The sequence below is a fragment of the Podarcis vaucheri genome, assembly GCF_965113315.1.
Source record: "Podarcis vaucheri genome assembly, chromosome: 13".
NCBI lineage: Eukaryota > Metazoa > Chordata > Lepidosauria > Squamata > Lacertidae > Podarcis > Podarcis vaucheri.
Genome location: NC_138751.1, coordinates 41864809 through 41880687, shown reverse-complemented (window position 1 = coordinate 41880687; position 15879 = coordinate 41864809). Strand labels below are relative to the sequence as shown.

General features: G+C 46.0%; 1 protein-coding gene across 5 annotated transcripts in view; it reads left to right on the top strand.

The window, feature by feature from the left end:
* The window catches only part of LOC309516149 (uncharacterized protein), a 119232-nt gene extending 105284 nt beyond the window's left edge, over nt 1-13948 (top strand). For all 5 annotated transcript variants that reach the window (XM_082194642.1, XM_082194643.1, XM_082194641.1 and 2 more), the window contains 10 exons: nt 739-810; nt 1502-1586; nt 2741-2817; nt 5122-5265; nt 6342-6413; nt 6840-6957; nt 7816-8012; nt 11035-11222; nt 12406-12510; nt 13484-13948. In XM_082194642.1, coding sequence (XP_082050768.1) covers nt 739-810; nt 1502-1586; nt 2741-2817; nt 5122-5265; nt 6342-6413; nt 6840-6957; nt 7816-8012; nt 11035-11222; nt 12406-12510; nt 13484-13777 — 1352 coding nt within the window. In that variant the 3' untranslated portion in view covers nt 13778-13948. The remainder of the gene's footprint in view (nt 1-738; nt 811-1501; nt 1587-2740; nt 2818-5121; nt 5266-6341; nt 6414-6839; nt 6958-7815; nt 8013-11034; nt 11223-12405; nt 12511-13483) is intronic.
* The last annotated feature ends 1931 nt before the right edge of the window (nt 13949-15879 follow it).

Sequence of the window (15879 nt, the reverse complement as noted above, 5' to 3'; positions counted from 1 at the left end):
TTCAAGGCAATATTTTGGGCCTTGGCCTTTGGAAATTTGTATCAACACTTACATATCAGTTGGCGTTCAGAGGGTGAGGCAGATTGCCTGTTTTTAACTGAGCTAAGGCTATTTTATCTGTTCTTGTTTTTTTAAATGACTGCTGTTTTATAATGGTCTGTATTTTTATTTTAAGTAACTTTAAATGGCAGAGCTTGTTTTAATTGGATACATACATACACTCTCTCTCTCTCTCTCTCACATACACATACATACACAAACAGTTATATAATATATGGCATATGGCTACTGACTGGGGCAACCCAGTCAGATGAGCAGCATATAAATAATATTTTTTTATTATTATTACTTGTTGCTACCATCTGTCTTGGGGAATCTGTTGCTCTATGTTAGTGAGGTAAAAATGTGGTTTATGTTTATATCCTATGCACTTTTAAAATGTGTTGGGGGGGCTATTGGGTTGTTTTTGTTTTTATTATGTATTTTGTGGTTTTATATCTTGATTTTATTCTGTGAACCCCTCTGAGACCCCCCAGGTATAGTGTGGTATATAAATTCAATAAATAACAATAACAATAATGTTTGTGAAGAAAACGGCAATGCAGTTCTTTTCAAGGCATTTTTCCTTTTAATCTGGAAGGAAGCCGTGTAAGGCTGTGCTATCTCCCTCCTTTCTCTACAGTGGGATTTATAAGTACATTGGCCTTTCTCAAGTCCTTCTCTCTTTTTGCCTTGCAGAGGACGGGACGGTGAATTTGAAAGAGTTTGTAAGGGCTTGCAATGTCACCCTAGCCCGCTCTGAGATGGAGGGTGAGTTTGCTGTTGTTGTTTTACCTTTGGCGATGGAAATATAGACGCAACAGATTGGGGAAAAGCCCATTTCTTGGACTTGGCAGATTCGCAACCTATGGCAGTGCTTATTGCCCTCCCAGCTTTCTTGCCTCACTTCTGTTCTACAGCCTCCAAGAGACGCTTTTTGGCTGAAGAGCGGGGTAAAATGCTAATAATAATAAAAATAATAATAATAGTTCATTGCCACATAACTGCCCCATAAACAAATTCGGACAAATGCTCAGTAGAGACTCAACATAGTCTATCCTTTGGAAGGAAGGCTAGAATATAAATTTAATCAAGGAAATACAGTGGTTACAAACGCTTCAGGTTACAAACTCTGCGTAACCTGGAAGTAGTTGCTCCGGGTTGCGAACTTTGCCCCAGGATGAGAACGGAAATCGTGCACCGGCAGCAGCAGGAGGTTCCATTAGCGAAAGCGCACCTCAGGTTAAGAACGGTTTCGGGTTAAGAACAGACCTCCAGAGCGAATTAAGTTCATCACCTGAGGTACCACTGTAAATAAAACACCGTGTATGTTTTGTGGAAGTAAATCAGGAGGAATGCTGAATAAACGGGTTGTCTGGGGAGATCTGCACGTGTTCTGTTTGCCGTCGGGAGTGTGCCTGTCTACCACTGACGGTTTAAGCAAATCTCCTTTTCTTCACAGGAACCTATGTGGGTAAAAAGTTACATGCAAAGTCCATCAGGTTTCCAAAGGTGGCAGAGAGGCACCACCAAGAGGCACCAAGCAGGTTAGTCAGGATTCACTAATGCAAGCTCCCTCCACCTAACTTCAGGGCCCTGCCCCACATCTCTGGCTTTTCTGAGAGCCCCCTGACCCTCAGGAAAAGGGGGTGCAATGGCAAAGAATAGTAAAGGTAAAGGGACCCCTGACCATTAGGTCCAGTCGTGGCCGACTCTGGGGTTGCGGCGCTCATCTCGCTTTATTGGCCGAGGGAGCCGGCGTACAGCTTCCGGGTCATGTGGCCAGCGTGACTAAGCTGCTTCTGGCAAACCAGAGCAGTGCACGAAAATGCTGTTTACCTTCCTGCTGGAGCGGTACCTATTTATCTACTTGCACTTTGACGTGCTATCGAATTGCTAGGTTGGCAGGAGCAGGGACCGAGCAACGGGAGCTCACTCCATCGCAGGAATTCGAACCGCCAACCTTCTGATTGGCAAGTCCTAGGCTCTGTGGTTTAACCCACAGCGCCACCTGCGTCCCTAATGGCAAAGAATAGGAGTCGGGAAATTCTCCTTGCGCAAGCACTCTGCGTTGGATGTGGCCCATTATCTTAACTCTGGTCTTACTGTATTTACCGCCTTATTTAAATGAACTACAAGTATTGACATGAAAATAGTATGGGGAAAATGATCTGTATGGTTTTAGTGGGGGATAGATCCTTCTCGGTTTTTGGAATGACCGTTATCCCTCTTTAATCCCAAGCTGCCGGCCTCTTCTTAAGTTCCAGTACCTTATTCGTTCCATTAATGGATTCTCAAATTAATGACAATTTCTTTAAAATACTGTACAAAACCCAGACAACCTGCTCTTTAAAGCTCAATTGGAGCAAACCTCAATTTGTGGAAAACCCAAACTGACGATGCAGCTTTAAAAAGTGGGCTTTTGCAGGGGGGGAAATTAAATTAAAAAATGCTCAGGCACAGGCACAGACCTCTGCTCAGGAAGAGCAGGGCAAAATAATAATAATAATAATAATAATAATAATAATAATAATAATAATAATAATAATAATTTATTATTTGTACCCTGCCCATCTGACTGAGTTTCCCCAGCCACTCTGGGCGGCTTCCAACAAAGATCAAAAATACATTAAAAGGTAAGTTTGGAGAAGCCGTGAGTCGGCTAATCAACGTTGTGCTTCTTTCTTTGTATTTTTGGCAGAATTCAGTTTTCTGAGGCTTCCAGTAACATGGGCAAATCCAGAGCAGCAAGGAACCTGACCAAACCACAACTGGAAGGTAATTCTCCTGTTTGCAAAACATCATTCTGGGCTAGCCAGTTTGGACCACCTTCAGATATGGTGGACCGTATATGACTCCCATTTTTCCTGACCATTGGCCATGCTGGCTGAGTCTTATGGGAATTGTAGTTCTTAACATATGGAGGGTACCACATTGGCTACCCCTATGCAACTGTTAAGTCATCTTAGTACCTTGGAGACAACCTACTCATAGGTCTGAAAGCCGCTGTAGATTCATCTGCTAGGGCCAATTTATACTACAAACGCAAACAGCTCTTTTTTATTTTGCTCAGAGGTTGGGAAGGTCAAGACCAGAGAAGTCCTAGGTGTGGAATGTTGGACTTGAGTGACAGCTTTATATCCTACAAACCTGAATCTGAATCATATTAACACTGGGCCCATCACCTCCTGGCAAATAGAAGGGGAAGAAATTGAGGCAGTGAGAGATTTTACTTTTTTGGGCTCCATGATCACTACAGATGGTGACAGCAGTCACGAAATTAAAAGATGCCTGCTTCTTGGGAGGGAAGCAGTGACAAACCTAGACAGCATCTTTAAAAGCAGAGACATCACCTTGCCAACAAAGGTCCGTATAGTTAAAGCTATGGTTTTCCCAGTAGTGATGTATGGAAGTGAGAGCTGGACCATAAAGAAGGCTGATCGCCGAAGAATTGATGCTTTGGAATTATGGTGCTGGAGGAGACTCTTGAGAGTCCCATGGACTGCAAGAAGATCAAACCTTTCCATTCTTAAGGAAATCAGCCCTGAGTGCTCACTGGTAGGACAGATCCTGAAGCTGAGGCTCCAATACTTTGGCTACCTCATGAGAAGAGAAGACTCCCTGGGAAAAACCCTGATGTTGGGAAAGATGGAGGGCACAAGGAGAAGGGGACGACAGAGGACGAGATGGTTGGACAGTGTTCTCAAAGCTACCAGCATGAGTTTGACCAAACTGCGGGAGGTAGTGGAAGACAGGAGTGCCTGGCGTTCTCTGGTCCATGGGGTCACGAAGAGTCGGACACGACTAAACAACTAAACAACAACTACTACTTTACTTTCAGATTCATTCAGGTTTACAGAGTTGTTCCTGAAGGCAGGCTTAGGTTTACATAACACATAAACTATATACTAGATAGTAGTGAGTCATGAGAAGACTGCATCCGAGCAGTTATCAGTTAACACTCCTAGCAGCAACCGATCAACAAAACTGCCTTCAGGAACAACTCTGTAAAGCTGAATGAATCTGAAAGCAAAGTAGTTTATGTTAATATGATTCAGATTCATGTGTGTTTTCTTTAAGAGGGACAGAAAGGGATTGTCCACCAGGAAGGTATAATTATTGATAGGACTCAAACGAGTTAGCAGTCCCTCTTGTCGCTCCATAAACTCAAACAGGGGATCGTTTAAACTCTGCTAAATTATATAAACGTTCCCACACGCTTCCCAATATCATTTGTTTTGATTTGTTTCACAAATGTATTTTACTGAATTTTAAAATACCAATTCGGTTATAAGAGAGAAGGATTAGCCATGCAGACAAACAAGCTAGGGAAATGTAAGCAAGAACATACACGCATTGCATGAAAGACTCGCAGCGGTCAATATCCTCATGAAACAATTTCCAGAATTGTAGCAAAGCAATGGTAGATTAATCAGTCGATGGAGGGACACAATCTAGACAAAGTTAGTACAGATTGATTTTCATTGAAAGCAATGAAACCTATTATTTAGACCACTGGTCTTCAACTGGTGAGTTTAAATCCTGCTGAATCACCTCCTTATCTAAGGGGGGGAGGGGTGCAATAGCTGCACTTCCACCATACAAATATACAGGTGATTTCCCAACCCCATTACATGGGGGTTACGTTCTGGGCCCCCGCACACATAAATGAAATTGTGAGCCATGAGGACTCTCCAGCAGCTCTCTCCCACCACTTCTGGGTTTTGATCGAATTATTTGTTTCCCAGCGCCGCCCCTATATGCATTTGCGCTCGGGTTGGTCACCCGTAAGTGGGGAGAAGTCTGTGTGGTAAATAATTAAGAAATGGTTCCCCAAATGCGTGTCTGTGTTAAAGGTGGGTTCTGGGTCAGAGAAGCTTGAGGACTACTGACTTTGCTAGTGAACTAAGGATAGGATTTTATGTAAACATGGGGTTTCGAATGCAGAGGCTGAGGTGGGGAGCATTCATAGGAGAAATTTGGTGCTTAGTCCTTTTCACGAATTCTCTCTCCGAGCAAATCATTTTTGGGTTTCCCCCTGAGTCTTCCCTCTTCTTCCCCCCACCTCAAACTTCTGTACAGCATTCCGCAATGCTTACGATTCCTTCAGCAAGGACTTTGATGGAACCATTGATCTTGGAGCCCTGCAGAGCACAGCCTATAACTTGGGAATCAACTTAACCGAGGAGGAAGCCTTTGATGAGCTGGTGTACGCAGACACAGACAGTGAGTACTCTCTGGAGCTGAAGCAAAATATTGGGGGGGGCACCTCTCTTTTCGGCAGGGCGACCAGGGAAAGCAGGAGCAGCTGCCTGGAGGACTTCCAAGGAGAGGGGAGAGGAGGCTGAGGGAACACTCCAGAAGGAGTGGAGATGGGCGAGGTATAAATAAATAAATAAATTATTATTATTATTATTATTATTATTATTATTATTATTATTATTATGTGTTCAAGAAAGGGTGGGAGGCTGCCAGCTCTGCAGGCAAGGGGTGACATAACTGGGCTCCTCAGCCCCACAGGGGTGCTGCAGAAAGAATGTAGTTGGTTAAGGGAGCCATAGGCTCAAAAAGGTTGAAACCCTCTGCTATGTGTTATAATTTAGCGTTACTTGACACTTTCAGAAGGTAAAAGCAAAATTATTGGAGCGTCTCCACCTCCATCGTTCTACCCGGACACTGAGGTCCAGCACCGAGAGCCTTCTGGCGGTTCCCTCACTGCGAGAAGCCAAGTTACAGGGAACCAGGCAGAGGGCCTTCTCGGTAGTGGCGCCCTCCCTGTGGAACACCCTCCCACCAGATGTCAAAGAGAACAACAACTACCAGACTTTTAGAAGACATCTGAAGGCAGCCCTGTTTAGGGAAGCTTTTAATGTTTGATGTATCATAGTATTTTAATATTCTTTTGGAAGCCGCCCAGCCAGATGGGCTGACTATAAATAATAAATTATTATTATTATTATTATTATTATTATTATTATTATTGGTTTTCCGAAAGCAGTTTATATGCTTCTTCATCAAACTTACCAAGCTATATGTGATCCAGTCACAAATAAAATAGCAGATTTGAATTTCTCAGACCCAAAAACTGAAGAAATTTGCAAAAATAAAGTCTCGTTTCCTAAAATGACATGCCCTTCTCCAGCATGTGCAGAACTGAGTCACAGCATGCAAGTGAATGAATGGAAGTCTGAGAGTGACAAGGTTGCCCAGCGGCAACTACTGTCAACAGTAAGGCATTATTGTGATTCACTGTCTCAGGCCGTCTAATCAGCTCCTTATTTTGTGTGTGTGTTGTCCTGCAGGAGATGGAAAGGTGAATTTCACAGACTTCCTTAACATCATCACAGACAGCAACCGCTTCATCCAGGCCGTAGGTGAGATAAAACATGTTGTCATTTAGGGTCACATCAAAGAAGCGTTTGCAAACTTTGTATGAGAAATCGCGTTGGCAAAAACGTAGCTCCACAGCGCCATCTGGTGCCACAGCGTTATAATGCGTATAAAACGCTTTTTCTTTACCAATTTAGCTGAGTCCTAGGACTGATCCCTGCTCTCTCTGTATGGACTCTGCAGCATCTTGGGAGTTTCTGTGGGAAAATGTCTGTAGCAGCACAAAGCTAATTTGCTGGTGGTGGCCATTAAGATGGATATCTGAGGCGGTGTTGTTGTTTTATGGATTAAAATCGGAGCCACTCAGCTTTCCTTCTTTTCCCCAATTGCAGCAGTTATTTAGCCAAGGCTTGAAAGGGGTGAGGAAATGGGAGCTTCTCTAATCACTCTGTATCCCCCATTCCTCTCAGCCCCCAGGAAAGGTGACATGGAGACTGTTGACGCCCGAGGGATCTTGTTATTTGAGCTTTTGTCAAAGCTTGTGGAGACTTCTATGCTGCCAAGGAAAACCACTGTGAATATTGTCAGGTGAGAAACCGGGGCGAGGTATGTGTGTGATTATTTATTAGGGGGCCAGTTTAGAGTGCTGGTTTTAGGAGATCAGTATTCAGATCCCTGCTCAGCCATGAAACTCACTGAGTGTTGTTGTTTTTTGTATTGTTTATTTGTTTGTTTACTACAAAAAATATTGTAATATATGATTAATTGCGAGGAATGGAATGTGAATTAGATATAACTGGGAAAGTAATGCAGCAAGAAGCGGAAACTATGGACACATCGACAATGGAGTGCAGGGAACCAGTTTTTTGGAGGGGTGTATTAAATTTGCTTTAACTTGTGGTTGGTTTGGTAAAATTTGGAAAATCAATAAAAACGATTTGGCAAAAAAGAGGGAGGAAAGAAAGAAAGAAAGAAAGAAAGAAAGAAAGAAAGAAAGAAAGAAAATGTCTCCTCCTTGAGTCACTCATTCATGTGTTGGTTCATTGGCTGTCATTCTGGCCTGCAGTGGGGCAGCGGCTCTTAGGTGAACAGCTCTCCTTGGAGGAACTGTGGGATAGAAATTTTGGGTTACTGGGTCAATGAAGTTTGGAGTTTTTAATTCCCCCACTTTCAGATGAAGGGTGTGCAACCTCTCACATATCCAGTGGAGTTTTCATTGCCTCAGGACCTTGGCTGGATTTCCAGACTCATCCCCAGTGAACAAACAAGAAAATATGCAGTAAAGATAAGCCTGTATGATATGCAACAGTCCACACAAGTAAAATATGTTTTCCTACACATAATATTCAAGTCCACGCAAGTAGCCCAGGACTACAGAGTTCAGTTCCTTCACATTCTGTAACGTTTAGCCTTTGTCTCAATGTTGTTCCTTTGCTTGCCTCCTAGCTACTACCGGCAAAAGTTCCTGGAATCTACTGGCAAGAAAGCTTGGCGCTCCGATAGCATTGCTCAGGGCAAGTCTGCTCAGAAGAAAGGTCCCATGAAAAAATCCAAATCCACTTCCCTGTCTGCTTTTGCTGGTGCTGCCCGTATCTGCGTCATGAAAGACAAGGAGTTGGAGGAGTATGTGGAACAGCTCCGAGGTGAAAAACGCCTGTGTTTGGCCGATAAAAGTAGCTGCTAAGAACAAAGTTGGGTCTGTCAGAGAGAGGGGTTCAAAAAAAGATTCTTACTCTCTTGCTTCAGTTAGCACACTGGCGATTGGTACGAAGCACATTAAAACTTGGTTAGATTTTACATCTGTCCTCCATCCACCTTTAAACAAATGTTCCCCATGAAAATTCTTAGGCTAGAATAAATCACAGACACTTGGCTTTGCAAATAAGTGATGCTTTTACTTACAGAGTTTCCACAATTACAATAAAGAAGTCTCCACCCATTGGCTGTAAAAGTAAGGAAGAAAAGATTCCAAACAATTTGAAAAGAAAAGAACTTGGTTTCATTACAAAAGAAATCATGTAGTATTTGCATTTGCTAAGTCATTTAGGCTGTGGACATGTGGCTACTTACTTCTTCCAGGAAGGCAGAGTGCTGCAGGGGGGGGGTAAGAAGAGGCAAAGGCTGCTGGGAGACTGCTAAGGTCCTCCATGGTCACTTGAGCTCATTTCTGGCTCACGTTAACCCTTTCATGTATGCAGGTGTCATTACCACAGGGTCATGGACTGGGAAACAGGAAGTGTTGGCCGTGAAGTGCTGTGCTAACCGCTAGCAATCCTGCTCTGCTTTTTACTGTGAGAACTAGTTTTGGAGTCAGGTTCTCATATTCTCAGATAAGCCATTCCTCCTTTTTTTGGTATTTCTATTTTACTGAAAAACAGACGCGGGTGGTGCTGTGGGTTAAACCACAGAGCCTAGGACTTGCCGATCAGAAGGTCGGTGGTTCGAATCCCCGCGACGGGATGAGCTCCTGTTGCTCGGTCCCTGCTCCTGCCAACCTAGCAGTTCCAAAGCACATCAAAGTGCAAGTAGATAAATAGGTACTGCTCCAGCGGGAAGGTAAATGGCGTTTCCGTGCGCTGCTCTGGTTCGCCAGAAGCGACTTAGTCATGCTGGCCACATGACCTGGAAGCTGTACGCCGGCTCCCTCGGCCAAAAAAGCGAGATGAGCGCTGCAACCCCAGAGTCGGTCACGACTGGACCTAATGGTCAGGGGTCCCTTTACCTTTTTATTTTACTGAAAGAATTTTGATCATAAAGAAATAAAGTGATGCAGAAGAGAAGAACAAGAAAAGAAAAGAAAGAACAAAAAATGTGAGGAAAGAAACAATATACAAAAATGCAGTGTAATGTACTCCCATATTCTTATATAAATATATATGATGTTATTATCCTAATACATATATAGCATTCCCTGGGACGCGGGTGGCGCTGTGGGTAAAAGCCTCAGCGCCTAGGGCTTGCCGATCGAAAGGTCGGCGGTTCGAATCCCCGCAGCGGGGTGCGCTCCCGCTGCTCGGTCCCAGCGCCTGCCAACCTAGCAGTTCGAAAGCACCCCCGGGTGCAAGTAGATAAATAGGTACCGCTTACCAGCGGGAAGGTAAACGGTGTTCCGTGTGCTGCGCTGGCTCGCCAGATGCAGCTGTGTCACGCTGGCCACGTGACCCGGAAGTGTCTCCGGACAGTGCTGGCCCCCGGCCTATAGATGTGAGATGGGCGCACAAACCCCAGAGTCTGTCAAGACTGGCCCGCTCGGGCAGGGGTACCTTTACCTATATATAGCATTGTTAGAATGTGGTTACCTGGAGAAGGGCATAACTCTGTTACTGTTGATTTACATTTAATGCACGTAGATGGCACTATGCATTTATTATTAATTGATTGCATTATTATCCCACCTTTTCCTCCAAGGAGCTCATGGTGGTGTCAATGGTTCTCCCTTTCCTCGTTTAATCCCCACAACCACCCTCTGAGATGGGTTAGGCTGAGAGGCAATGAGTGGCCCAAGGTCCCTCAGTGACCTTCATGGACGAGTGGGGATTTGAACCCCGTTCTCCCAGGTCCTAGTCCAATACTCGAACCACTACACCACACTGGCTCCACAGGGTATAAGAGGACAGGTCTGTGCCCCAAGGGACTCAACCTATAATTTGCTAACTGGATGAATGGATGCACAGTTCGGTTCCACTTTGTTACGGCAGTATATTGGGCCTAGGGGTTGGCGCTATAGGCTTTGTAGAAAAGGTGGGTTTGGGGGAGGGATTTGATGCAAGAAGGGGTGCATCAGGCTTGACTACTGTAATTCGCTCTACGCGGGGCTGCCCTTGAAGCTGTCCCAGAAACTCCAGCGGATGCAGAATGCTGCAGCAAGGCTCCTCACGGGGTCTCTGCCCTGGGAGCATATTCACCCAGTGCTTTTCCAGCTGCACTGGCTCCCGGTGGAGTACAGGGTCAGATTTAAGGTGCTGCTTTTGACCTTTAAAGCCCTTCACAGCCTAGGACCCTCGTACCTACGGGACCGCCTCTCCTGGTATGCCCCATGGAGAGCCTCAAGGTCCATAAATAGCAACACCCTAGTGGTCCCGGGCCCTAAGGAAGTTAGATTAGCTTCAACCAGAGCCAGCCAGGGCCTTTTCAACACTGGCTCCGGCCTGGTGGAACGCTCTGCCTCATGAGACCAGGGCCCTACAGGATCTGATTTCTTTCCGCAGGGCCTGTAAGACAGAGCTGCTCCGCCTGGCCTTTGGCTTGGAGCCAATTTGATTCCCTCCTCCTCTTTCTTTTTTCTTTTCCTTTCTCTTCCTGTGATGAGGCTACATTTTAATATTTTAATGTTTCAATATTTTAATGTTGTATTTTAATTTTGTTTTTAGGTTGTATTCATTCAACTTATTTTTATTATTGCTTGTTAGCCGCCCTGAGCCTGGCCTTGGCAGGGGAGGGCGGGGTATAAATAAAAATTATTATTATTATTATTATTATTATTATTATTATTATTATTATTAATATCATGGAGGCGTTCTCTGGGAAGGCATTTCTAGGGGCAAGGAGACCTACCCACTGCCCCATGGCCTTCCTGCTCGATCCAGACCTAGCTTTGCTTCCCTCCTACCTCAGGCACTCCCTTTCCTAACATTTGGTTCCCTTTTTCCTTTCCTGTTTTGCCAGAAAAAATTGCCCCATCAGAGAGCCCCTATTCTCAGGTGCCCATCTTCCCCTTGATCCCCAACCAAGATGGCCTGACGCCGGGAAGGCCAAAGATGAATCTCCAGAAGCTGGAGCAGCTGAGGAGGCAGGAGCCCCTCTCCTCTTTTGAGGACCACTTCTTCCATAAGAAAAGATGGCTAAAGCAAGAGGTGAGAGCAAGACGCCCTCTGCACCAAGCTCAGACCTAGCAGCTGTTTCCAACGTCACACGCAATGAAACTCTGGAATACACATTAGTATGTGTTCCCCATTTTCAAGGAACAAGAGGTTCCAGCACCTCCCAGTTTAGTTTTGTTTGGATTAGTGGGCACTGAAGATTTACGTCACGTTGTTGTTGATGTTGTTTAGTCGTCTTAGTCATGTTCAACTCTCCATGACCCCATGAACCAGAGCATGCCTTGGAAACTCTCACTTTCTTCTCAAAGCTTCTCCTTTTTATGTCCATGGAGTTTTCTTGGCAAAATACTGGAGCGGTTTGCCAGTTCCTTCTCCAGGTGGATCACATTTAGTCTAAATTCTCAGCTACGACCTGTCCGTCTTGGGTGGCCCTGCATGGCATAGCTCATAGCTTCTTGAAGTTATTCAAGCTCCTTCACCACAACAAGGCAGTGATCCATGAAGGGGTTATGTCACCTTATTTCCCCCGAATACAGTACAGACCTAGATGGATTGATTTATGAAACAGATCCTCATGATTTTTGTTCATTGCCAATCACACCCAGCTAAGACTTACTAGATCTCAATCTCTATAATTCAGAACCAATGTTTTTGCTGAGCACTAATACGTTTGCATGGGCATGTTCCCAAATTGGGGGGTGGGAATGTGCCAACACTTTTTGTGCTGCCACTCAGAGGCGTGCGTGGCGCAATATTGAGAGGGGGAACAAACAGGCACCCCTCACAGCAGGCTCCTTCATTTGAGCCTAGCTTTGCACCAGAAGGAGCCGCACCTTGGCTGCGGTGCTTGCGCCTGCTGCGGCAGCGCTGTCCCCAGATCAGGCCACCCACCCTCCTTGGCTGCGAGGCACCTTGTGCCCGGCTACAGTAGCTGACCCAGTGGTGGAGAGCATCCCACCTCACCCGTGGCCTGCCCTGGTAGCGGAGAGCAGGGGGAGAGTGAGCAGCAAAGCTGCCATCTGTTCTCCTCGGCCAGGTCAGCCCTGCCTGACCATGCTGCGGAGAGTAGGAAGAGAGTGGGCAGCAGCTTCCTTGCCCCTCTCCTACCCTGAACTGTGGCGTGTGGGACTTAGCTGCCGCTGCTGGTCTTTCCAGACTTGATGGTTAAGCTTTCGTTTTCTTTCTCCTTTCCTTTCTTTCATTCTTTTCTGTACAGCCTAAATCCAACAAGCCCAAAAAGCTTTCCCTCAGTCTCGTACCACCGCTGACACATGGAAAGCGGCGTTTTACTTTTGACAATCTGGAAGAGATCCGACGGGAGGTATGCTAGTCTCTGTGTGTGTGTTGTTGATTTTCCAGCAAACATAGAAAAACACAAACAGGAAAAAGAAAGGAAACATACAGAAATGATAACAACATGCCCAAAGCAGTCCCCCTGCCCACATTCCCTGCAACAATATAGATTATAAAAAGACCAGGAGTTGCTAGTATACTGCTCCATAGATGCTAATGCATTGAAGGTGGGCGATAAGCCGTGTTCTTTAGTCCTTACATGAGAAAGAAAATCGGCCCAAATGGTCCAAAGAGAGTTAAGGGCTGACACCCTTCAGGAGGTTGGGTTCTGTCTAAGCCACATGTCCATATGGTGGAATCCTAACATGTCCGAGTAGAATGGAACTTTCTCCTGGCAGAGTGGCAATAGGATTGCTGCCCGGGTCCCGCCGAAATCAATGGAGCTTCAGCTGGAGCCATGGCTAACTTGCCCCACCGATTTCAGTAAGCTGCAGTGAGCACAGTCTACACGTTTGGCAGCCTTTCTTCCTTCATATCTTCCCCCAATGTGTGGACAGTGTGCTGTTGGGAGTTCGCGGGGGGGCACAGTGGCAAGGCAGGGCTAGAGCACACTCTACTCTATATAGAGGGAAGAATGCCTGACTAGGGCACGCCGATTAACTTCCCATCTGCGTAAAATTTCCCTTGCTGTTAGCCATTACAGTGGTACTTCTGGTTGCGAATGGGATCCGTTCTGGAGGCCTGTTCACAACATGAAAAGAACGCAACCTGCAGTGGCGCATCTGCAGGTTGCGATTCGCCGCTTCTGCGTATGCACGTGACATCATTTTTCCACTTCTGTGCATGTGCGAGCGGCGAAACCCAGAAGGAACCCTTTCTGGTACTTCCAGGTCACCATGGGACGTAACCTGAAAGAACGTAACATGAAGTGGACGTAACATGAGGTATGACTGTACTGTTCTGACAGCTTCATCTCCCCTTCCAACCTGTCTCCCGCTCAGGTGAAGAAAGCAACAGACGCCTACCGGATGGCAATCGCTCTCCGCGAGCGCAACAAGTCCCTGAAACTCTGGAAGAGAGTGCGCGGCGCAGAGATTGGGCTGGACTCGGGGAACCCCGGCTTCTACCAGACCTTCTCCACGTACTCCTGGTCGTGGAACGTCTGCCAGGAACTACTGACGCCCCGAGAACTCCGAGAATACGACAGGAAAACGCATCAGGACAGCTGCCGGTCATCTGCTGCCGGGGAAAAGCTGATCAGGGCAGGCGGGAGGCATAAAGGAAGCAAGAAGTAGCCCCCCCCCCCCAGATGTTGCTTACTGTGGCATCCTCCTCTTTCACCGGAGGGCGCCCCGTAGGATGATCTCGGGCTGGCATCCGGGACGCAACTCCCATGTTGGGAAATGCAGGGCTTCACCTTTGTACACTGGCAAAATACAGTGAGAAATTAAGGTAGAGAAGGCAAACCTCCTGTGTCGTGGCTTCTGCTTTTCTCCTGTTCTTGAGTCTTGCCCAACTAGGAGGGAAAGGGACAGCAGGAAGAGGGTGGGGGAAGGATTTGATCTTGACTGCCAAGAGCCATTTCGTGATTCAAACAGAAGTCTTCCGATCTGCATTTTAACAGCATCTCCATAGATCCCCCACCTCTCGAAAACAAATAGGGATCCACTTTTAGACTGAACTTTAAGCAATCCCTGACGTTCTGAATTTCAAACTTTGGGATTTCCACACAAGCCTTTGCAAGAAATTCCCGCATCTCAATCATCCCGATTCAATTTTATTGAGAAGTACTTAGAAGTACTTAGGGATGCGGGTGGTGCTGTGGGTTAAACCACAGAGCCTAGGACTTGCCGATCAGAAGGTCGGTGGTTCGAATCCCCCCGATGGGGTGAGCTCCCGTTGCTCGGTCCCTGCTCCTGCCAACCTAGCAATTCGATAGCATGTCAAAGTGCAAGTAGATAAATAGGTACCGCTCCGGCGGGAAGGTAAACGGCGTTTCCGTGCGCTGCTCTGGTTCACCAGAAGCGGCTTAGTCATGCTGGCCACATGACCCGGAAGCTGTACACCGGCTCCCTCGGCCAATAAAGCGAGATGAGCGCCGCAACCCCAGAGTCGGTCACGACTGGACCTAATGGTCGGGGGTCCCTTTACCTTTACCTTTTACTTAGAATCCTAGAATCCTATTGTACAAGGGGATGGGCAGTCCTCCTACCTTATTAATCCTTCCTAGAAAACTGTGAAGTGAGCCACCGTTGCTCTTCTTACTTTGCTGACGAGAAATTATGCCTTGTATATATTCTCAAGCACAGGCTAGGCAAAATAATTGCTTTTTCTCTAGGAATGGGTCTAAGAAAAGGGGGGTGGGGAGCTGCAGTCCTTGGATAACACCTGAAAGAAAGAATATGTTCTATAGCCATAGTCCATGATGTTCATTTGTGTTGCTCCAGCAGTCCTTGCTTTCCTGAGGTTCTCCTTTAAGTGAGTGAAATCTTTTTGGGCATCATCAAAATGGGGGAAAGTGTGAAGCATTGAGACATAGATGGCAGCAAGGAGTCATGCTCCCAAAATCTAACTCAGCCATATTTGAAAGTTGAATGAGACTGAGATCAGGTCTGGGTTTAAAGCGTGCTTCTTAAAAGACTGTGCACCACACAAACCTGAATTTTACAACCTAGGTAATTTATACAAAGCAACACGTGTATGTTTTTGCACAATTTAGGTTGTATACACATTACTGCTTAACTCTGGCTCCACTGCACTCCTGCTGGTGGTATTTGAAGCTCAGTATGCACATAGGATCCTGAAGCTGAGACTCCAATACTTTGGCCACCTCATGAGAAGAGAAGACTCCCTGGGAAAGACCCTGGTGTTGGGAAAGATGGAGGGCACAAGGAGAAGGGGACGACAGAGGACGAGATGGTTGGATAGTGTTCTCGAAGCTACCAACATGAGTTTGACCAAACTGCAGGAGGCAGTGGAAGACAGGAGTGCCTGGCGTGCTCTGGTCCATGGGGTCACGAAGAGTCGGACACGACTAAACAACAACAACAACATACACATAGGGTTGCCATATTTCAAAAAGTGATAATCTGGACACAAATGTTAAGCTTTTTTTAGTTTTCCCAAAGTTGTTGAACTTTTTATGGCAAAATCGCAAGTTTTTGAGCTATTTTTAATGAACATTGCCAAAAATGACAGACGCTGCTTCCAACTCCAGTACCTCTGCTATGTCTGTGAAATTCCAGCAACCCTACATGGCATTACCAGCAATCCATACCTGCCTGGTAGTTTATTCAGAAATGCTGCTGCTTAATGCATTTTCCCTCAAAACAGCTTCCATCCGATTTTAAAACGGGAGCCACATTCACTTTGCAGTTAAGCTGAGGTGTGTACGTTT